At 32.4% G+C, this 23,919-nt stretch overlaps 1 protein-coding gene across 3 annotated transcripts in view; it reads left to right on the top strand.

Annotated features, from left to right (window-relative positions):
* LOC115878963 (Krueppel-like factor 7) overlaps nt 1-23,051 on the top strand; it is a 441,498-nt gene extending 418,447 nt beyond the window's left edge. For all 3 annotated transcript variants that reach the window (XM_030895570.1, XM_030895571.1, XM_030895572.1), the window contains one exon: nt 19,539-23,051. In XM_030895570.1, coding sequence (XP_030751430.1) covers nt 19,539-19,720 — 182 coding nt within the window. In that variant the 3' untranslated portion in view covers nt 19,721-23,051. The remainder of the gene's footprint in view (nt 1-19,538) is intronic.
* The last annotated feature ends 868 nt before the right edge of the window (nt 23,052-23,919 follow it).

The following is a 23,919-nucleotide window of genomic DNA, read 5'->3' as shown; positions in this document are numbered from 1 at the left end:
GTCAATATTAACAATGCAAATGTCAATATCTGACAATAATAAAATTTGATTTTTAACTGTCACTCAGAGACGCTTTTGTTGTGATTTTACGGTTTGATTTCGTTTTGATTTGTCGAATTATTGTAAAATGAAATTCCTTCAGATTTTTTGGCAGTATTCTGTTTTAGACAATATTTTTTTAAAAATTGTGGGACAATTTGTGTTTTGTAATAACTCTTAATTATTTTTTATCATGGAGTTTAATTGTTGTACACCTGGTTTCCGAAGGATACAATGGTAAGTAAATTAAATATATCTACTTACAGTTATAGATTTTTTAAATTAGTACTGCTAATAAATGCTACTTGCAGAGCAGTTTTTTAATTTTTTTTACGGTGCATGTAAGGAATTAAGGACGCGCGTTTTATATTAGCATGATCAGCAGATGATTACATCTGATTTAATTTGTTTTTATTATTTCAGCTATACCTAGCCGTTTCCAATTCACTTCAAAGGGAGGAAAATTATGTAAAACTGCCTGCTATTTGCTGAAAACCGCCAAAGATTAAATTATAACTGTAACAACTTAATATATACTATTTCTAGTATTTTTAATATATTTTTTAATTAATATCCGACATATAGGAACACTTTGTATGCTTTTAATTCAGTTGATTTATCGTTTATAATATGTTCGACCTAATTAAAAGCACACAAAGTGTTCTTACATGTATGTCTAAATTTATTTTAAATTAACTAAAACAACCCCCCTTCCCCGCACCCCACTCTTCCAATAGTATTTCTTCCTCCATCTACCAGAGGCGCCCTTGTATAATAAAATTGAAATGTATTATAAGTTGCCTATCTATTTAATAGTATAAGTCTTTTATCTATGGTTCTGAGTCTATAAATGGTATTGATGAGCTTTATTTAACCATTTTATCTGTAATATGAATTTTAAAAGCCTATAAAATCAATACAAGAGAAATAGTGATTGCAAATATGAACTATAGCTAAACAAAATAAGCCTAGCTTCGTATAAAACAGCACATTAGAGAACTTTTTTGTCCTTTTTTCAAATTCTTCCTATACAGGGTTGTCCACCACATACGACACGGAATATTGTATCGTGGGAATATTGCCATTTGAGATTTTTCTACAGCAACGATAGAGTAAAGTCCATTATCTCATTTGTTTCGAGGTTTACAAAAAAATGTTTAATATAAAAGTTATAGGGATGGTTAAGATACACATTCTAAAATTATTATAGAGTATACAAAGTACTTCAAAAAAGTGTGGCGGCTATAACATATGTTTTTTTAAATGCAACGCCCTATTTTTTATTTTATTTTTAGATTCTGCGTAAAATTCCATAACTTTTTTATATATAATATTATATACCTAAAATTATTAGTTTTTGTAATATTTGAATTTATTTAAACAAATGTTAAATTGCAGTATGGTAAAAAATTGTCAGTGGTGCCATTGTTTCTGAAGTTGGAGTACCAAAATTTTGTAGGAGAGTTTTATAGAGATGAAAACATAGATATATGTAAAGATATTTTAGTTAAATGATACAATTGGGTGTTCAAAATATATTTATGAATTTCAACTACTTAAAATTAAAATATCTCAAATTTTTTAAATGGGACACCCTATATATTATCATTTTTTCTGATAGATTTGACAAAACTCTTCAACTTTTATTAAGTATGTCATATCCCTATTTTTAATAGTTTGCAATTTATTCCCATTTTTTCTATTTTTACCCATATTTTTAATACAATTACCCTATAAAATCATAGTTGCCATGACAAAACAAAACTATTTATTACTTACCTTTAACAAGTAGCTTCATAATTAGTTACAATTGCTGGTATTAGTTAAGATTAATTAACTTTACTCAAATAAACTAAATCGCACTAGTGAATTTCTTGGTGTATTTCTATATTATGAAAGATGACACTTGGGATTTTTTGTCGGGGCGAATAGCCACAGATTAGGGTAATATTAGATTACCTAATTGCTAAATACTACTGATATATGAATTTTCTTCGACATACAGTATAGTTTTTTTCTCGTAGTAATTCTGATTTATGATTCATTAGGTAAAGCCAATATTACTACTGCCACGAAACCGTCCCATTACACACTGAAGATGTTTTCTAAATAATATACATCTATCCTTATAGTAGTTAGCAAAGTACTATATAATAAATAGTACTGAACCAAAAAATGTGGTTTTCTAAGCTTGTCCGTGTATATCATTCACATTGACTAATTCATTTCAAGAAAATCTGTTATCTCTACCATTTATACTTATTACAACAAATTAAACTAGAATTCAAATTTTGTTCTTAACTTGCTTAACAGACATGAAATTGTCATAATTATTACTTTTTGTCATGGCAACTATGATGTTATAGCGCCATTGTATTAAAAATATGGGTAAAAATAGAAAAAATAGGAATTAATCGCAAACTAATAAAAATATGTATATGACATTCTTAACAAAAGTTGAAGAGTTTGGTAAAATCTATCAGAAAAAATGATAATATATAGGGTGTACCATTTAAAAAAATTGAAATTCCTTAATTTTAATTAGTTGAAATTCCTAAATATATTTTGAACACCCTGTAACATCTAACTAAAATATCTTTACATAGGTCTTTTTCTATATCTCTATAAAATTCTCCTACCAAATTTTAGTTGTCCAACTTCAGAATCAATGCCATCATTGACAATTTTTTAACCCACTGCAATCTAACATTTGTTTAAACAAATTTAAATATAACAAAAACTATTAATTTTAGGTATATAACATTATATATAAAAAAGTAATGGAATTTTACGCAGAATCTAAAAATAAAATAAAAAATAGGGTATTGCATTTAAAAAAACATATGTTATATTCGCCACACTTTTTTGAAGCACCCTGTATACTGTATAATAATTTTAAAATGTGTATCTTAACCATCTCTATAACTTTTTTATTTAATATTTTTTTGTAAACCTCGAAACAAATGAGATAATGGACTTTACTCTATCGTTGACTCACCCTGTGTAAAATGTACAGGTGATAATATTGCAAGTCCAAAAAAACTATTTAAAACTTTGTAAAAGAGTACCAAAAGTATACCAATTAAATATACCACCATTACTTCCGACCAAAAATTAGTTAATTACATACTTTTCAATTATTTTAATTAATATTAAAGTATTCTAAATTAATGTGGATTTGACTCAAAAATCAATATAATAATAAGTTATGAAAATGAACGTCTCTGTTTTTATAAATAAGCATTCGTCGAAAAATGAAGTAAAATTTATAAGGTGTTTTTTTACCACACTGTCTAATACACCACAAAATTTAGTTTTTTAGTATTTGGAGCAATTATTATTAATCAGCGTAAACAGTCAATTAATATAGTTTGAATACTGGGATCATATTAATTGGTCCTCTTTCACTAAAAATATTTAATAAACAGTTTTTTTATTTTTTAATGAAATAAGCAAACTATATCAACAATATTAGTATCTGTACTCTTTGAAAATTTGTTACATCTTTAAAAATAATCTAAAATGTCAATATTCCATGGGTATATTGATAAATGAGGTCTAAATTATAAGAAAATGCATTTTCTACAGAAACTTAAAGAGATAGGTAAAAAATGGTATAATATAATTTGATAGACAATTACATTGTGCATCTGATTCACGTAAAATATATAGGGTGTTCCATTTAAATTAAACAAGTTATTGCCGTTTAAAGCTAGTAAATATTATAAATTTTTGGACACTCTGTATAAGGTTGTAAAATTTTTATTATTGCAACACAATATCTGATCAATAAATAATGTTCAGTAAATATTTAGTATTAAAAACTTTGATACCCTTGGAGAAATGAAGCCTTAAAATTTTTTCTGCAATTTCATAAATTTGAAAATATTTCAAAAACGGTAAGGTTTAAGTGTGATAAACCTTAATCAAATTTACCTTTATTTTAATCGTAGAATCTAAAAATAGACTAATATACAGGGAGTTCCATTTAAAAAATCTGTATCTTGTAAAAATATTACAAAATTCTAATTACAGATCTTACAAGATCTAATAGTCCTTCAACGAACCCAAAACTTACAATTTGTAAAAATCTAATCGTTTGGCTACAAGACTCCTGTCGTATTTGGTGAACAACCCTGTATAACAGGGCTTTATCTATTAAGGTGCATCCTTACATCTTACGAAACTGCCAAAATGGCTCTATTTACTTTAAAACTCTCTAACTCTCTAACGACCAGTCAAGATGGATAAAAAGCAACGAAACGCGCCATAATTCACGCCAGAGAACGCTATCTAACTAAGAGAAAAACTAACGTTAATTCCGTAAAACATTTCTGCCAGTTTCTTGTTGGCCCTTTTGTAGTTTTAAAGGGCGCGCCGCTTGTTTTTCCTTCTTCTCTCTTTCTGTTTCCCTGTCCAGATAAAGTCCTAATGCCCTTTTAAACGACGTCGTTAAGGCATCGTCGTGACGCCCTTCTTAAGGGCTTAATGGTATTCATGGTAACAGTTGATGGCAAAAGGTTTTTAATGTTTTTCGTTACTTTTTTCCTAGTTTCGGGTAGATGAAAGTATGTATAAAAATGCGTTGAAGACAAACGGATAAAAGAGTTCTGATGATTTTTTATGTCTTTGAAACAAGGAAACTTCGGAAAAATAAGGAGTCATTTTACCCGATAGTTAAGAGTCCATTTCACTAATCGGAACAAGTAGCAAAATAAGCGTTCGGCATTTAACGTTTTATGTAAAACTGGCTAGGTATTTTTACACAAATGAAGAAGGAAATTAAAGATAAAGGATTATACTATATCCCTATTGTAGTACATTTTTGGATAACTTCTTTATTTTTAAGATTTTGATAGTCAAACATCAACAAAAGATTCCTTATGTTTGGACTTTTTTTTTTCGAAAATAAAGACATAATTTAAAACTCCCTTACAATACGGAAATAGATTGAAGTTTTGTGATTACAGTGATATATAATTTATATGTTTTTGTAACAAATTGCTCATTATTTTATGGCAAATGCTGAAGTTCTGCAAACCTTAATGAAGCCTTAATCAAAGCACGTGTGTTTGGAATTTTGGGTGTGGCTTAACACGACAGGATCGGGCTAAGCTTTAGGCAAATTTCTGAAATATAATATATATTTCCTTCAGCCACACACCCGCCTTACCCGACCCCTGAGAGTACAGCGTTACCTTACTCGTACAGAGTTACCCAAACAGTACAGCGTAAAGGCTGATTCATGGTACACCGGGCCGTACCCGAGCCGGACACGTTCCGTAAAGTAGACACCGAGCCACGTCCGGGCCTTCAATATATGCTACACCGAGTGGACAACGGGGATCATGTCCGTGCCGATTATATTCTAGAAAACAGTGTTGCCGCAGTGGTACATTTGTACCAAATTTGATACTTTTAATTCTATTTGGTACAGTGGTACTACATTTTCAAATCCAGGATGATTTGGTACAATAATTATTTTCCACGCGCACCGAAAATGAATAGATATTTAATAATTATTGTCGTTGATATTGCATTAAACGCGCTTACCGATACCATTCGGAGAAAATCCGCATTAATTAACGACGTATTATAAACGTTGTAATGTCTATAGCGTTGCCTATATTAAATAACCCGAAGAAAAAACTTGAAAATTTACTGTTTCTAACATGCTTCTATATTTGCGTTTTTTTTAAATAAAATTTAAGTTTTCCAAGTATTGTGTGTAGTATTAGAATTACTTAGAATTCTTCAACCTATACATACTTATAATTGGGTTTTCTGAATTTCTATTTCATGTTTTTCGTCTCGATTTGTGTCTTTCTCCAGGAAGTTTTTTTATGTAGAAATTTATGAAGAAATTCACAGCGACCAAACCGGTTAAAGTCATATGCAGATGTATTTTGTTGTGCTTTAAAAAATTGTACCAAAGTGGTACATTTTTAGTTTATAATGTGGTACGCGCTAAAAGTTGGGTGCGGCAACACTGCTAGAAAACAGCCGCTATAGGCCCGTAGATGAACGAAGTATTTAGCCCGGGCGACTCATTTATGTTTGCCGCAACGGGGCCGGACCGTAGCGGATCCGAGGAAAAATGTACACCGACATTTCTCGGACGGGGCACGGACGCGTTCCGGCGAAGCTCGGCCCGTGCTCGGCTTAGCATGAATGCATAAGTATAAATAACTTTTGACAATGTTTGGCCGTGCCTTCACCGTCGCACGGCCCCGGCCCGTCACGGTGTACCATGAATCAGCCTTAATAGACTCTTTTTATAGATGTATAAGATCTTAAGTCTTATCATAAAATCAACTTATTTTGTATATCTCCTAATTGATGAATAACTTAAACGATATTTAAATTGAATAAACAGGCAAATTCTAAAGCAATTTAAGAACACGTTCCAACATTTCCAGACATAATTCCCGGAAATGGGATAGGGTAAAGAGGATGAATGGTAGTGGATGTCGAGCGATACATCATTCCAGACGTTTTCAAACTAACCAAACTTTCCCACCCCCCGCCCTGCGAGGGGTGGCTTCAAAGGCACGAAACGTTTAACGAAATTATTACCAGGGAAATCTGGTTTATTTAAAGGGGTGGCGCTGTGCTGGGATAAGAAACATGTCTCGAGGGTGCAGAAGGCATATAAGGGGTGAGGAAATGAATACAATCATAAGGAACATTTCTTGAAGAGAATTCTGGGTGTCGCTACTGGAAGAAGATCTACAAAATAAAATAGTAACTTTTTGTAAACGCCACTAGTTTGAGTTCAAACATGATATTACATGAAGTAAGTAGTAAGAACTTCAAAAATTTAAAAGGTAAATCAAAAAGCTTGAAAATTCTCTATATGATTTTTTGGTTTGTTTTTAATTTTTACTTATGTTGTGGTATTGTAGCATTTTTTATTTCCTTTAATAAAATTGAATTTAAAAATCTATTTATATTTAAATTTCTTAGTATTGGCGCCATCTATTTGCTAGATGCCAAAGATACCAAACTCCATTTGTTACAGCTCACTTGTTTCGATATTTAATTTTTATTAGCGCATCTATTCGCTATATGCCAAACTTCCTTAATTGCATTTCACTTGTCTGAATCTCACTTCGCTGTGGATTGCGATTTTCTGTTCTAATGATTTCGATCATATGATATCACTTTTTTCTCTCTCTTTTTCTTTTTTTCTGGGAATTTGGATCTGAAGAAGACGCGTGTTTCGGCGTCCGACAAATTTTCCAGTGAAAAGCACTCTGCATCCACTTTTCGATTTCGATTGCATGGGTATCCGATTTGGAGATTTGAAAACCTTGTAAAGTATGCAATCCGGAGTATAGATCGTATTTTTTGGGATTCTTCCTGGAATGATCACCGTAAATTTATCCGCCATTTTATATAGCCCTATCTAACTAAATTCTATTTCAGTTATTTCCGTTTGTTATTTCGTTTATTTGAGTATTTAATTACTGGTTTGGATCGGCATATGGTTTGAATATATTTATGCAAAGCTGATTTTCAGACCGTAAGTTGTTTCTTTTATTGAGTATCTGTCCTGAGTGTCAGTAACTACCACCTGGTACTCAGTAATTACCACATGGTATGCAGTTATAATGCCGTAATTATTGTATGTTTCACCCACTTTCATTTTGTGTGGACCTATGCAGACCTTAAGACAGTGTTCCTGACATTACAATCGTTCTTTTGGCTGATATCGAAGACTTCTCCTGCCATAGTCATCTGCATCCACTTCTGTTCCAGTCTGGAGAATACCTACCTACCTGTTTACATCATAAGAAACTATATACAGATAAGTCTCTTAAGTTTGATACACAAGGTACGCTTTTATTTTATAATTTTTAGACAACAGATTTAATAACCTGGTAAATTATCACTATTTATCCCACATATTGTAGTCAAAATTATTTTTATTTAACGTTATAAGTTATAATTTGATTCGTACAGTATACTCTTGCTTAGCTATGATATTTTATATGAAAATTATTAACACCTATTCATTTTAAAGGTTTTTGTACACGACATGTTTCGAAACATCATCGTATTGAGACATACATAAATTTCACCTGTTTTTATATTAAGTAGCTTACTTAGTTCAAAGAATACAGTTACTAAATTCGAATCTATTTAAAATAACTTGCGGTTTTATTGGGATCACTGTGACTAATTGATGATACTTGTGTTCGTTTTCAATAAATGTTTAATGTAGGATAGTTATTTCTGACTTTTATTCCTGATAAACATAATAGACCCTTAATGCTGTTGATTACTTTATTTTAGCTATGTTGTGATATCGTATTTTTCTTATTGGTTTCTTACTTTACCACTCTCATAAACAAAGTAAGTGGCGCCCTTTTCACTGTCTTTGACCATACCTATTTGAATTCTTCACATCAATATTAAAATCTCTGCAGCCTATATATTATCATTTTTTTAATTTTTTTAACAACATTAGAAAGTCACTGTGAGTCAGAAGCCTTACCTACGAAACCAGCTTTCCTCTAACCCTGAGCAACAGATTCTTTTTTCATTCTATTTGGGTAACGACAGAAAAGTCGTCACAGTATGTTTGTATGTTTATTAAAATTAAGGAAAGATATTCATACATTACTAACCTCTACAGATACCTAAGCAATATATTTATTTACTAGCGTGTACTCGCGACTTCGTTCGCGTCGAATTAATCATTTGTAATGGTGATGATAAAGCAAAGCAAGAATTTCCATTAACACATAAACTGGATAAAATTTACTCACATTTATGTCAGCATGAAGAAAAACAATATGGCGATATTATTATATAACTTGGTAATACTTGAGGGGTAGTTTCATCTCTTTGGAATTTGACTTTCAAAAAAGAACACGTTTAAGAAGAATCGTGGTTAATCAATTACCCAACTTTTTGGAACACCTTGTATGATTTTTTAAAAAATTTCAAAATATGTAAAAAAACAAAATAAATTATGCGTGTCCAAGAGTTTTCCCAAAAGACTAACTGTTTTTTAAACAACAAATATTGTAATATTTGGGGGGCGTTTTCACCCTCTTGGAATTTGAGATTCGAGAAACCCCTCCTTATCGAACCTCTACACCCCACAGTCAATTCGTTTGATAAAAATCAGCTTTAAACGTTAAGCAGTTTAAGCAGAATCGTGATTACTCGATGGTCATATTTTCTGAAACACCCTGTATAAATTTAAAAAAAAATTGAAATATGTAAAACAGCAAAGTAAAATATACGTGTTTCAGAGTTTATCCGAAAAACTCACCGGTTTTTAAATAAAAATTATTATAATATTTGAGGGGTGGTTTCACCCCTTTAGAATTCGAGTTTTGAAAAATCCCTTCTTATCGTACCTCTAGACTCTAAAGTCAATCCGTTTTCCAAAAATCAGCTTTTTACGTCAAGCGCTTTAAGCAGGATCGTGATTAATCTATGACTAGATTTTTCGAAACACCCTGTAAACATTTTTAAAAAATCTTAAAATATATAAAAAAACAATAAAATATACGTGTTTAAGCGTTTTTTCGGAAACTTTACCGTTTTTTAAATAAAAAATATTGTAATATTTGAGTTTCGCCCCCTTGGAACTGGAATTTCGAAAAATTCCCTGCTTATTAAACTTCTAAACCTATATGCCAAAATTGAGCTTCTTACGTTGAGTGGTTTGAGCAGGATCGTGATTAATCAGTGAGTCAGTCACTTAAGGATTTTATATATTAATATAGATATTAAATTATTACTGGAGATTATTATTTTGTAGAAATTAGTTTCATGACCTATCGTACTTGACAGTCCTCCCAAAAAGGGAAGGAATTTACACCCCCCTCTCCCTCTAATTCATTTGGAGTTATCGAACTGTCAAAAAGGTATAAGTTAGGACACAGAGAAGGAGGAGATAAAATATAAATCGAGGAATTTTGAAAGAGAATTCGTATTTAAAAGTGCCAGAAAGTAAATTAGCGCACACTGTCTGTCCGATGTCGATTCGCTTGAAGTTAAATCCTCCCTAATTTTTTTCCGATGATCGCTGAAAATTGAAGAGAAAATGAAAATTCTGCTCGTTTTCATTTCGATGACAAATTGACGTGAGGTATTTCTACATTCTTTCTCAAATGTTCATTTAATCAGGCTGAAGAGTTTGAGTAGTTTTAGATTTTGATAATTAGACTGGTGAATTAATGTTATGGCTTCGTGAGTTTAAGTAAAAAAGTTCAAAATACACTGTTAATTTTAAATGATTGAAAATGTAAATTTTTGAAAGTCGACTGAAGTGAGGCTGAAGGAAACGAAAAATAACGATTTTTTATTTATTAGGCAGTAATTCGATTCTGTGTACAGGGCTGCATCTTTGTAGAACTTTGTTTTCTCTTAAAATAAAATGAATTTAGGTCTTTATAATAATCATCCTCAACCACACTCAGAATTATCAATTTTGTGCCATTATTTCCAAATTTTGAAGTTCAAGAAATGTCGTTGGATAAATTTAGGTGAGTTATACCAATCCCGCGTAAAATGTTTTATGCAATCTCAGTAGTCTTCATTAGGCATTTTGCAAAGCGACTGAAAATAGATGCATCTCTTCAAAATTACATTGCCATTGAAAAGTCATATTATTATTGTTTGTGGGCATTTACTCTAGCACAGATTCTATATAACAAACCTAATCCATTTTTAACTATCACAAGAAGAAAGACTGAAATAAAGTTTCAGCTTCCGAAACTTTGAAACGCTCTAACTGGAGTATAACTCACTTTTCTTACTTTAGCCTTCTCTAATCGCTGTCATTAAGTTTTGATTTAGCCCGAAATCATCGAGTAACCGGCTGAGTCTCTCTAGTCTCTCGACAAGTTCGTTTCTTACGACTCGAGATTAGCGATTATCGCGCACTTTCACGCCCTCTGGTGCCAGCTTTTCTAAACGAATTAAACCGCTCATCTCGCATGGGTGCAAAGTATCTACCGAGAGGGCAAGGGGGAAGGGTGAGAGTAAGAGGAAACTCGCGAGATTTTCCAGCTGATTACATTGACGACGTAAAATCTGAGAAAATGCGATTTCAGTCTTCCATATCCGGTTTTAAGATATGTCTAAGTAAGTTTAAGACAAGTATTCTGGAGAAAATGCAGCGATAGTATTACATTGAACATTATATGATAGTTATGATAGTGAATTATATATGATATCATATATAAATTATATATGATATATAATTTATATATATATTTTTTATATGATATAATATAGAGCTAGCCGAGGAAAATGAGTATTTTAGCGGTCTCAAGCTTTATCCCGCCTATATACCATAATTTTTTATCAAAATCGGAGAAAACACTATTAATAGACAATGTGAAGTCAACAAATCCCTTAATAACGAAGAAGAATGTATTTAAATCTAAAATTTCAAATGTTTTCAGAGATAAAATGGTTCAAGTCCCCAAGAAAGTATAAACAAACCTTCTTAAAAATGACCGCAGTTGTATTTTGAGTTACTTTAGTTTGCAATTATACAATTTAAAATATAATAAAGCATTGTGTCAAGTTTTCTTTTTCTGATTGTTTTATTTTAACTAAGTAAAATTTTAAAAAACTTTAACTCTTATTTTTTCCATAATTATCTTCTAGGACTTTATCCAGTTCACTTCTGAACCCTTCGTATAGGAAAAATGATGGGAATGTGTTCTTTATGTATGTTATACTAAGGGCCGGCAAAGGTTAGTCTTGGGTCGAGATTTCCGTATATAAGAAGATTACAATGGCGTTTATAATGTACTGAACAAAGAGAGGACAGTAAACACGTTGCCAATCGTATGAAATAAACCGAGAAACTGTGCACATCGGTAAGAGACGTGGAAGGGGATATAGCAGATTTGTCGCAGTTGACCGGTCAACCCAATCAATACCTCTGTCAGTACTTAAAGTTCTAGGGAAAGGTGCGTTCAGCTGCACGATTTAATTACGTCTCGTGATACTTAATTTGTTTATTTATTAACGAGTCGTTGTAATTTTCCCCATAGCTTGAATTTTTTTAAGTGCAAGCTAGAAACACTTGCATTTTTGGTAAAAATAAGTGGAATTGAGTGGGTGTTCGATAGTGGTCGCGCTATTAGAACTCTGAATTGAAAAATCGATATCTCGAAATCTATTAGAAATAATAGATTGTAGTTTTTTCAAGAACTTTGTTAATATTTCTGCTGTATTTTCTTTGTAGACAGTATGTGAAAATCTTTATCAATAAAAAAATTACACGATTGCTGAAAATTGCTATGCTCTAAAAGTAAATGGATGGATTGTTTACAATTTTTGAATGGAAAAAACAACCTTATCGAATTTTTCTTATAAAAAATAAAAAAAAAGTTTCAATATCTAAAGTGGTTCTTGAGTTATGGCCTGTTATGTGTTAAAAAGTTGAGCTTTTAAATTATCGCGATTACTGACGTTTTCTCGTTATAAAAAAAATGACACCTTAATGATATCCTTATAATTCCATTTCAGATGCTCAGAAACATGTCTAATGATTTTATCTAGTTATCTCTTGAAAAAAAAGTCTTTTAAAAATAAGCGGTTTGCGATCGTGATTTTACTTCACTTGATAGGGAAAGGCGTATCGGCAACGCCGCAACAGCACACCGTCGCGCGTCGCGTCAGTCGGTCGCATTTCTCTCACTCCGACTTAATAAGATCCCTATGCGATTTACTTCCACACATGTAAATGCCGACCCAATAGTAACAGTTGCCAGCACGGTAAAAATCCTATTGATTGATTCAAATGCGAGGAAACAGTGCAGGCCAAAAACCAAACTAAAACGAAAGAATCAAACATTGACATAGAATTATGTGTGACACTGCAGAAAGGTGCCAACACAAACCTTACAAATTCGCAGCCAAATAATAGGGAAGGGATGATAAAGGGAGAACAGGGTGACGAAAGCGCCCTGTTCTGTTTAAGCCCTAACCGGATTAGCCAATTAGAGAGAGCGAGCTCTGACCGTTACGGCTGTACCGCAAAGCTCAACAGGTCCTCCAAACTGGCTGGCACTCGTATTTCTCTATATTCCACTTGATGCGAGCCAGCAGCGGATGTTGTTGCTGTTGTTCTTGTTCTGAAAACACGCTACGAGATACGTTTAATTGCCAGAAGGGGATTATTTTGCCAACAGGGATGAATGAGTAAGACAGAGGAGCAAAAATCTAGGTCTGTTTATATACAGGGTGGTCCGAACTGTATTTCGGCATATTCTGCAGATGAGAACAGGTAAAAATGCTTAGTTTCAGAGATAATAATAATAATAATAGCTCCCGTATATAGCGTTTAACGCCTTGGGAGTAGCAAGGTACAGCTTGGCATATTAGAGCCGTTCGGTATACAAGGAAGGTGATTTGGCTAGCACTACGCTTCAACCGCCTATTATTACCTCAGGATTGTGAATCTCAAGTACTCATTTAAGGCTGAGTCGACCTAGGTACCCAAACTATTTTTATTTTAATAAAAATAATGTGGGAATCGAACCCAGTACCTTCAGATTGGTAGACGAGAGCCTGTACCTCTACGCCACCGGGCTCCTAGTTTTAGAGATACAGGGTGTAAAAGTTTTATTTTTATTTCGAATTTTTTCCAAATAAGTAACGCAAAGATAAAAGCAAATATAAACAAAAAATGCAAGAAAAATATATAATTGGTTAATTTTAAGAGAATTTCGTAAATGATCCGTTGGCTACACGTATGTATATTATATAGTAATTTAATAGCGAAAAATTATTCCATTATTTCACTCGATTTTTGATCGGGATCTACTGCACGCCACATAACCTTCTATTTTAGAGTCTTTTTCGATAAATCACAATAGTATCACTGTTAATTTAAGTTCTGCCACAATTTCCATCAAGATTTACTACCTTTATCCAACTACCAGTAGTAGAATAAATAATAAATAACATAAAATAAGCCCAGTAAAGACTGACAAATCCACAAAATTTCAAATCAAATTCAAACGTGTCAAGTGAATCATCAAACAGAACTGTCAAGAATCCCCACTCTAGAATCTTCTTTCCGTCCACCATGCATTAATACATGGATAGCATTTGATTTAAAGACCTAAACAAACAAACATCAAATGAAGAAATGACTATCGTACATCTATGAATTATGTATGGTACTGTAAGGCAATGTAAGTCTTACAGAACTCTTTTTTAATTACAAAATTGTTAGTATTACTCTTCCAAAGCTGGAGACCACGCAAAACAACGATTTTTCATGGCTAGGGAGTCTCGCAAACTAAATAGCCCGTATCAATCCAGAAGCTGGTCGTCTGAAACTGGATACACCAGAGGCGGAGACACAGTGAGGGATGACACGGAGAGGGCGCAAAGAGAGGAAGTTTCGCGTAATATCGACTAGAGAGCCCGTTAGTCGGTGTCGCTGTAAATTAATGGCGGTGTCGTTTTTCGCCGGGAGCTTCACGACAACGGCGTTTCGAATTCTCCACCGACGCCCCTCTTCAGTCCCTCCAGAACGTGACGGCAATGCACAAAGGAACTACAGAGGAGAGCCACCGTTTCGTTGAATATTCAGGGCTTTGCCGCCCCGTCATCTGTTCCTTTGGTCGTTTCCCCAAAAGACGGCGATATTTTTCCTGTCTCGTCCTTTAATAAATATGAGAGAGAAAGAAGGATAAAAATAGTAGGTTGCGCTTATGTAATTGGATAGGCAACGTAAAAGAGTGTTTTGGTTCAAAGAGTCTTATAATTAAGTTGGTTTTGGAATTTCGTGTCTTTTTAGGGTTCTGTACCTGAAAAATTGAACCTTTTTATATGGATTGCCAAGACCCTTTATCTCGGGGACGCGTGGAGGTATCGAGTTAAAATTAAAACCATATACAAAAAGATACGGCCGTTCATGCCACAAAAAAATGTATATTTTGACACTCTCAAGAACATTAAAATTTATAGTGTATTTTCCATGGACCTGGAACTATGAAGTTTGACAAGTAATACCATCTTAAGCTTGATTTTCATGCGTACGTTAGAGCGCTTTCAAACACGCCAGCAAAATCGGTGCCGGTGCCGGAGCTAAAATCGATTGCAATAAAAATAAATTAGCTCCTTCACATGTACTCCGATCCGGTAAAATAGTCGGGGACCGGCAAATACAATAGAATTAAATACAACTGTCGGAACGTGGTAGTAACAGACTGCGTAATTCTCTAACCAGTCGAAGTCTTCAAATTCAACCAATAAAATTAATATCGTATCGTCGGATAACGGATGCATGAAAATCAAGCTTTATACTATAAGTATAGGGAAAAATCTTTTTAAATATGCAGGATTTTTGTCAAAGTTGAGAGAAAAATAGAAATGTTATATTATTTCTCATACAAAATCAACTAATTCGACTTCGGCAATGCTTTTTCTGCGTGTAGTAACAGTTGGTTTGGAGTTTGTTCCGGAATTTGGCCTGGAATAGGCTGCGGTTCGGCCCATCGAACTAACACGACAAATTCCGAAATGCTTTTGGTTTCTGGTCTGCATGTATATCTCCGTACGAGTGCATGTGCACTTGACCCAAAATATTTATTAGAGCCCAACTGCAATCGCGTTGATCTCGCAGAGCCTCCAGGAGTATGGTCTTGTGTTACTATTAGTAAAACTAATACAAATAATATCAAGAAAAAGCGAATGCCATTGCTTATAAAAAATATTCTTTTTTTTTCCATAGCAACTTTTAAAATTGCCTTATATCTATCAAGAATAGTAGATAAAATAGTACTTTAACTGCACTGGTAGATTAAAAGATACTTTAACAGCTAGGATAGGTTAAAAGCTTTATTTCTTCTCGCACGTTTTTTAGTTGCTTCCATTTTTGAAACTTTTTGTATTCCTTTTCATAAGTTATTCAGGATTTAAATGAAAGTAGTTTGGATATGGCGTTTGTCGCCTCAACCTGAATATCTATTGGTAATTTACTTATTTCGTTTTTGAGCCATTTCTGGCTACAATTCAATCAGCAATCGACACGAAAGAGAATTAAAAAATAATGAGTCAAAACTGACAACTAAAGAGACAGCTTTATTTATTTGTCAAACATAAAACCAACACCAACCCAGCACAATATTTTGTCTACTCGTAATAAATTCCTTGAAATAATAATTTCTGAATATTTTTTAAAACGTAACTCTCTTTGGAAAAAATTATTGTTTTATAACGACGATAAAATTGCATCTCTTGTATAAAAAATAAGTATTTTTTTGTTAAACGTCACAAAAATATTAGTTTTGGCGATGCGATTGACAATATAAAAAAGTCATTTTAACGCCTAGTTTACGCCTAAGCACAAAAGTACGAAAATATATTATTAAACTGACGTAAAGTGTCAAATTCAACGAGCCGTAACCATAGTTTCTCGATATAATTAGATACAGGGTATTGCTTCTAAATCCTTTTATATTATTTCGAACGTTTGAAATTGTTTAAAAAATTATTTGTAGCGTTTGAAAAGAAACAACATGTTCCATTCGCAGTAAAAATTACTTTTTGTGCCTCGACTATATGTCAAACGTCACAAAAAGCATCATTTTTACTCCTAATAAAACAATATACTACTAAAATTAGTTACTAGTTTAGAATATAATATCTAATATTATCTCTTTTTTTCTGTTACAATTTGTATAAAGAACAGTGTATCTTAAGACCCAGCATCTAATATATTGTTCTTTAATACAATTTATTCCTTATAAAACACGTTTTTCTTCTGCCAGTGTGAAAATTGCAAAATCCGCAAGCCTTTTACACGGCTTGAAGAAGCAGCTAAATACGTTTGGGATTCTTAAATTAGGTTTGGTTGAGGAAAGCAAACTTTCGTGGAGACCTAGGGGTATATGGAGGAAAACTGGGTGGATGTAGAGGAGTAGGGGTAAAAGAGGAGTAACGAAAATTCTCTCTAGTAACTTTATTTGACGCGAGAGATGTTTCAGTAATAGTAGGGAGAGGTAGATTCATCAGGACTGATTGTGCAAACCACATTGGGTAAGATTCGAGAATATTTTATGCGCTTCTAGCCAAAGAAACGGATAGTTTTTTTGTTAAAAAATCTGTTTGAATAATATATGAGTTTTTTGAACGAAAGATAACTTTGTTTTACTTTATTGTAATCCTTCTGTCTATGAAAATTGAACAATATAAATAGGAGTTCATTTAATTTGTTTTAAAGCCTCCATGTTAAAGCTAGGATTTTAGGAGTTGTTTCTTAGCTTCAATCTACTGAGACGTTCATTGAGGGGATAATGTCCTGTAAAAAGCCCCACGTTAAATATAGGTAGAGATATATCATTTATTAAATTAAGCTTTTGTTCAATATATTTTTATTCTAAAAACAAGACAGTGTCATAATTTTTACCCCATCATGGGTTTCTTTATCAAAATACAGATGTTCTTCCAATTTTTTTGAGTGTTAAAGGTCATCTGTGTCTAATAAGCCTTAACTAGCTTTAGGGAAACTCAAAAATAACTAAAACTCAGTCCAGAATTGGTCGTTTTTATGTAATTCGTCTAATTACCCCAAAAGGATACATTTTCTCGAATTTTGTCCATGTTATCGAGCCGAAGGGACATTCCTTTTTTTCTGTTATTGCGTGTTTGGGACCAGAAAACATTATGAAGGTCTACAGAAAGGAAATCGTCTATTTTTAGAATGTTATTTCTTTGTTTTAACTACCCAAATGAGCTGGTTTTATTATACAAATTGTAATTATTTTTATGTTCTTAACTAGACTTTATTCTTATGTCATACAATAAATAATAGTTATTTTTTATACAAGACGTGTATAAAACAATATTTTTTTCCATAGCGAGTTGCGATTTAAAAAATATTCAGAAATTATGATTTCAAGGAATTTATTACGAGTAGGAAAAATATTATGCTGGGTTGGCGTCGGTTTCTATGTAATTTGACAAATAAATAAAGCTGTCTCTTTAGTTGTCAGTTTTGAGTCAATATTTTTTAAGTCTCTTTAGTGTCGATTGCTGATTGAATTGGAGCCAGAAATGACTCGAAACGAAATAAGTAAATTACCAACAGATATTCAGGCTGAGGCGACAAACGCCATATCCAAACTACTTCCATTTAAATCCCGAATAACTTATGAAAAGGAATACATATATTTTCAAAAATTAAAAAACGTGCGAGAGTTAAAGTATCATTTAATCTACCCTTGAGGTTAAAGTAATATTTTATGTACTATTTTTGATAGATATAAGGCAATTTTAACAGTTGCTATAGAAAAAAAGTCTTTTTTTATGAGGTACATGTTTAATCAATCCCTTGGTGACTATGCTGTCACACTGACACAAGATATATTCTGTCGTTTCTGTCTTCACATTGACAGAAGTAACAATCCAATATATTCCTGAAAAATGATATCGAACGGACTATTAACGGGCACATCCCTACTACCCGTGAAGTACCCAATTCATTAAAAATTTGCTAAAATTACATACGGTACTCGAACGAGTATGACGAGCCCAGCTCTGGAAATTGCGGAACTTCGACAGCTGCGGTTTTTGAACCGGTTCGAGAGTTAAACTGGGGTGAAGTTGAAGTACCCGGCAACGGATTAATTAATTTGGAGATCGGTCGGTCGACAGCGCACGAAAACGACCGAATGCATAATTCATAGATGTACGATAACCACTTCTTCTTTTTTCTTTGTTTGTTTTGGGTCAAATCTCTGTAATCCATATCATTCGTTACTACTTCATTTCATTCATTTTTATTTAATATATAACTTATAGTCTGGAAGCTAGTAGCCCACATATAAGTGAAATTACTGAAAAATGAACTTTCTGAGAAGAAAAAAGCATCCCAATAGTTTCCCAATCATGGAAAAATTTCTTTATTCTCAGTTGGTAACAGAGCCAATTTTGAATTATTCTGTAAAACTATGATAAATTTGGAGGACATTCGTGATATATCATTATTTTGTATAACTATCTGCATCAAAATATAGATTGAAAGTTCAAATTTAATATATGTAACAAATAATGGCCACAAATACAATTACAATAATTATGCAGTGTAAATTAAGTTTTTAAATGAAGAAAAAACAAATAAAACTTATTTTCTCTGTTAAAATTCGTTTTAATATATAATACCAGAGAGGCTGAAAGCGGATTATAGTGTCAGAAATTTGTTGCATGCGTATTGTTGCGTTTTGTATTGCTGTGAAGAAAATTAAAATAGCCACAGGTCATCAGAACATCTACAAAAGCACCACAGACGTCGTATTCTCTCCTCCCTTTATTACCTTGTGTTAACGTTGCCGTATATTAAAAAATTTACGCTTTTTTTGTACCACACGGCGTTCATTGTTCCAGCTTAGAAAAAATGAGACAATAAGCGCCGAGATTCACGCATAAACATTATTACTTTTGAAGAATAATTAAAATATTTATGATGCGATTTTACTATACCTTTTTTTCTTTGTTTCCAGGTGAAAAGCCGTACAACTGCTCGTGGGAAGGCTGCGAATGGCGCTTCGCCCGGAGCGACGAACTGACCAGACACTACCGCAAGCATACCGGCGCCAAACCGTTCAAGTGCCGCCACTGCGAGCGCTGCTTCAGCCGGTCCGACCACCTGGCGCTACACATGAAGCGCCACGCCTCGGGGTGACCGTGTTAAAGGCGGCCACTTAAAGGGCGACCCCGTCACCCGCCGTGACCGATCACCGTAATACCAAAGACGCCGCCAAAACTTGGGAGAGAGAGGCAAAAAACGAGTAAGGCTTTTTTAACATAAAAGGGCGACCGTGCTAAAAAAAGGGCGGCTATGTTAAATTTTAGAAAAAAGGGCGACTTTGTCAAAATTAAAGGGCGGCTGTGTTAAAATTATGATATTTTTCGATATTACATTTACCCGAAGGAAAAAAATGCGGTTTTGTTGAAAAAAAAAGGAGAATAGAGATTGTATGCCGCTCCCAAGTGCCAAAAACGATCGGAAGATGTGAGTCGGTCGCGGTATGACGGGCGACCCAGTTAAGAGGCGGTCTTCTATAGGTCAGGGTGGTTATTTCGACCCCCTCCACTGCCAGTTACCGCTAATATAATGTAAATATACAGAGTAAGATAGAAAATACATGTCACGAGATACGGGGCGGGCTTCCGAGACAAAGTATTAACTTTTGTACACGTTTTTTCCGTTTTTAGGACTAGTTCTAAGGACACCGGTCTTTCTGGCCCGACCCGTATACCGACTAATATAATTTTTCTTCGTTGGTTCTTTTAGTTATTTGACAGATTAATTTAATTTTAATTAAAAAAAACGTAGGTAAGGAGGTTAAGTAACGTTAGGAAAATATTGTAGAAGAGCTAGGGGAATATAACAGAACATTTTTTTACTATCTTTTGGAAAAGTGTTTTTGTTCATACTCTAGCTCCTGAAATAATGTTCAAACCTGTGATTATAGCGTGGAAGCAGTACAGAGAGCTATACATCTTCATAGAAAGGTATATAGGTAGTTCTCAGCTGTTGACACACATCGTTTAGATGCTGCGAAAAAACACGCAAAAAAACATATACAGGGCGTTTTACGATAAGTAATTTTTCGTGTTTTTTTCCTTAATTTCGTATACCGGGTGGAAAAAACTAAGAAATCGATTGATATTTAAAGTAATATACGGGGTTTTGAGACTGGTTTTTGTTATAGTAACATATCCAAATTAAATTAAAAAAGAGGTTTTTTGCCTTTCGAAGTTCTCCAACCGGTATATCACACGTTATGGTATAATGTAAAGATCGCCATATTTGATTTTTCGTATAAACTACTAGGAAATGGATGAAAGTTATTGAGATATAGTGCTAGATAGAATGATTTTTTTATTTTTTATTATGAAATGTCTCAACACGCTGCTTCTTATAGCTAACTAACATTGCTTTTGTTGCTTTTCGTCGTTTTTTTTTTTATTTTTCGAAGAAATTTCTTCTACATATCCACTACAGATGAAGAAAATTAATTTGTGCAATATACAGTGCGTATTCGAAAAGTAATAGAACCTAAACAGGGCATAAATTCATATTTGGGTGGTATTAACATTGATCTATTTAGTGGATCACACATAACTATACAGGGTGAGTTTTAATTAAGTGCAAATATTTTTAGGGATGGTATATTTTGAAAAAAAAACGATGTTGCAAATCGTGCATTTTCTTTTAAATTTTCCTGTATATTTTAGAAAACTTTTTAGAACTGCTGCAAACTTTCCCATGTTATAATTTCTTAATCTCTGATATTACCATCATGGTTACGCCACTGAAAGGGATGCAAATGCAGAAAAAAATCCTGTGGCTCTCAAGTTTTTTTTAAAAATAAATTATTTTTTTTAAATTTTGAAACATGAATAACTCGGTTATTTTGGACTTATTTGAAAAACGGTAAAGAGAAAATATATTTCTTTTATCGAGATCTACCAACTCTGAAAATACGTGCCCTTATTTAGAACTCACTCTAAATATTTAACATATGAAAAATTACTAAAAAAAGTACAGCAAAATTTTGATATTGTATTGGTGATCTGTAAGAAAATCTATAAGAAAAATTATATTTGAGAAATCCACCATATTATTTTGGGCATTAAAATTATTTTATATTTTTTCAAAGTACAACGGATGATAGTATCCTTAAATATAATTGAATTTAGATAAATTAAGAATCTATATAGATTATAGCATTATATTTATCAAGATATTTATTGTTTACCAGTTAAAAACTAATTTATATTTTATTTAGCTAAACAAAATATTAATAATTATTAAGGGACTTTTAGCTTAAGCTTAATAACATTAAATAATTATATTAGGTTAGGTAATAAGTTTTTTGTTGAACAAAAATAAAATAGAGAGAGATATATAGAGATATTTTATTGATTTTGTTATGTTTTTTGGATGAGTTTATATGATGAGATGAGGATGAGATATGTATAGATATGCTTTACGTTGACTGTTATCGAGATATATCGTGTAGGACTAAAAAAAGTTTGCAAGGAATTTAAATATGGCGATCTGAACTTAGGATTTAGCCTGGTTAGTTTTAGGAATTGGTAGATTTTAGCATTCTAGCTAGTACATTTGTGTCAAAAGTATTAAAAACTAATAAAGACTGTGCATATATAGGGCTGGCGAAAAACAGCGCCATAATTTCGATATTTTTTTTTAAGGATAATTTTACCTAACTAAGATATCCCTGTTTTTTTTTCTAAAAAAAAAGGAAAAATATAGGGGTATTTTAATGAAAAGTTCGGCAAAAGTATTAAGGAAAATGAACTAAATAAGTAGATTTATTTAAAAGAAATAATAGAAACGTATTCTTTTTAAGAAAGTGACCTTTGAGAGAATCAAGAAAATTTCAAAATGCAACGACTTAGGTATTGTACAGGTGCAATTTTTCTATTAATACACAACCGAAAATTCAAACCTTTTTGCATTTATAGCCTTTTTTAATACATATACAGGGGTTTTCAGGTGTAACTTGGTCATTAAAAGTTTTTTTTAAACTAACTTTGGTAAAAAATTGATCTTTCGAGTTAGAGTTATTTCCAAATCATGAAAAAATGGGCGTTTACATTAAAAAAAACCGACGAAGTAGGGAAAATCATTTTCTAAAATAGAAGAAACATAAATGTCTGAAAAATATGCATAAACTACAGGGTTATTCACCTTATTGTGAGTGATGGGATCATTAGAGGACTACTAAAGCTATAATTTAAAATTATTTTCAAAAGATACAGAGTGTCTTCCATGGGTATATTAATAAATGAGGTGCTAAATTATTAAAAAATGCACATTTTCTACGAAAACTTGAAGAGATAGGAAAAAAATATACCATGTATTCCACAATTTGATATACAATTAAATTGTGCATCTGAATACAGGGTGTTCCATTTAAATTAAAAAAGTTATTGCCGTTTAAAGCTAGTAATTATTTAATAAAAATTTTTAGCCACTGTGTATAAGGTAGTATACTTTTGATTATTGCAACACAAAATTTTGTGAGTACAGAAAATTCAGTACAATATTTGATTTTAAAAACTCAAATGCGCCTGGAGAAATGAAGCATTAAATTTGTTACTGCATTTTAACAAAATCGTAAATATTTTAAAAATGGTAAGATGAAAGTGCGGTAAGAGAAAGTGCGGTAAACCTTAATTAAATTCACCTTTATTTTATTCGTTGAAACTAAAAACGTAGTAATATACAGGGTATTCGATTTAAAAAAAGTACAACATTGATATTTTTTTTATTTGGGACACTCTGTACCTTTTGAAAATAATTTTAAATTGTAGCTTTGGTAGTCCTCCAACGATCGCATCGCTCACAATTGCTAAAAATCTAATCGTGTGGCTACAATGAGGTGAATAACCCTGCATATGCTAAAAAAACTTTTCATGAATTTGTTACGTTGAACAATCCTGTATCTTTCAGTTTGTTTTTTCAAAAGATAGATTTCTATATATTTACAGTTACAGTGAAGATTTAAAAATTAATAAAATTGACCCGAAATACACAGTAATAATAACAATTAACATGGCTGTAAGTCTCTAATATACAGGGTGTTAGATTTTCTAAGTAAATCCCTCATTTTTTAAAATTATTTGAAATTTGTGATCCTCTTAAGAAGAAAAATTTTCAGTGTAACTGTATATCAACTGGATGGATACTATAAGAACTTCTTTGATAAAATAAAGATAGCAAATCAAAAAATCTTGTTGATTATTACAGCTATATAGAGTTTAATTTTTTTAAAGATTGTGAATAAAAAATACACATATTTCCTGTGAATAAAAACACTGTTAAAGACGTACGAGCAAGAATCAAAA

This window comes from Sitophilus oryzae, unplaced genomic scaffold (assembly GCF_002938485.1).
Source record: "Sitophilus oryzae breed Bouriz unplaced genomic scaffold, Soryzae_2.0 scaffold_154_pilon_pilon, whole genome shotgun sequence".
NCBI classification, from domain to species: Eukaryota; Metazoa; Arthropoda; class Insecta; order Coleoptera; family Curculionidae; genus Sitophilus; species Sitophilus oryzae.
This window is presented reverse-complemented; position numbering and strand designations above follow the sequence as displayed.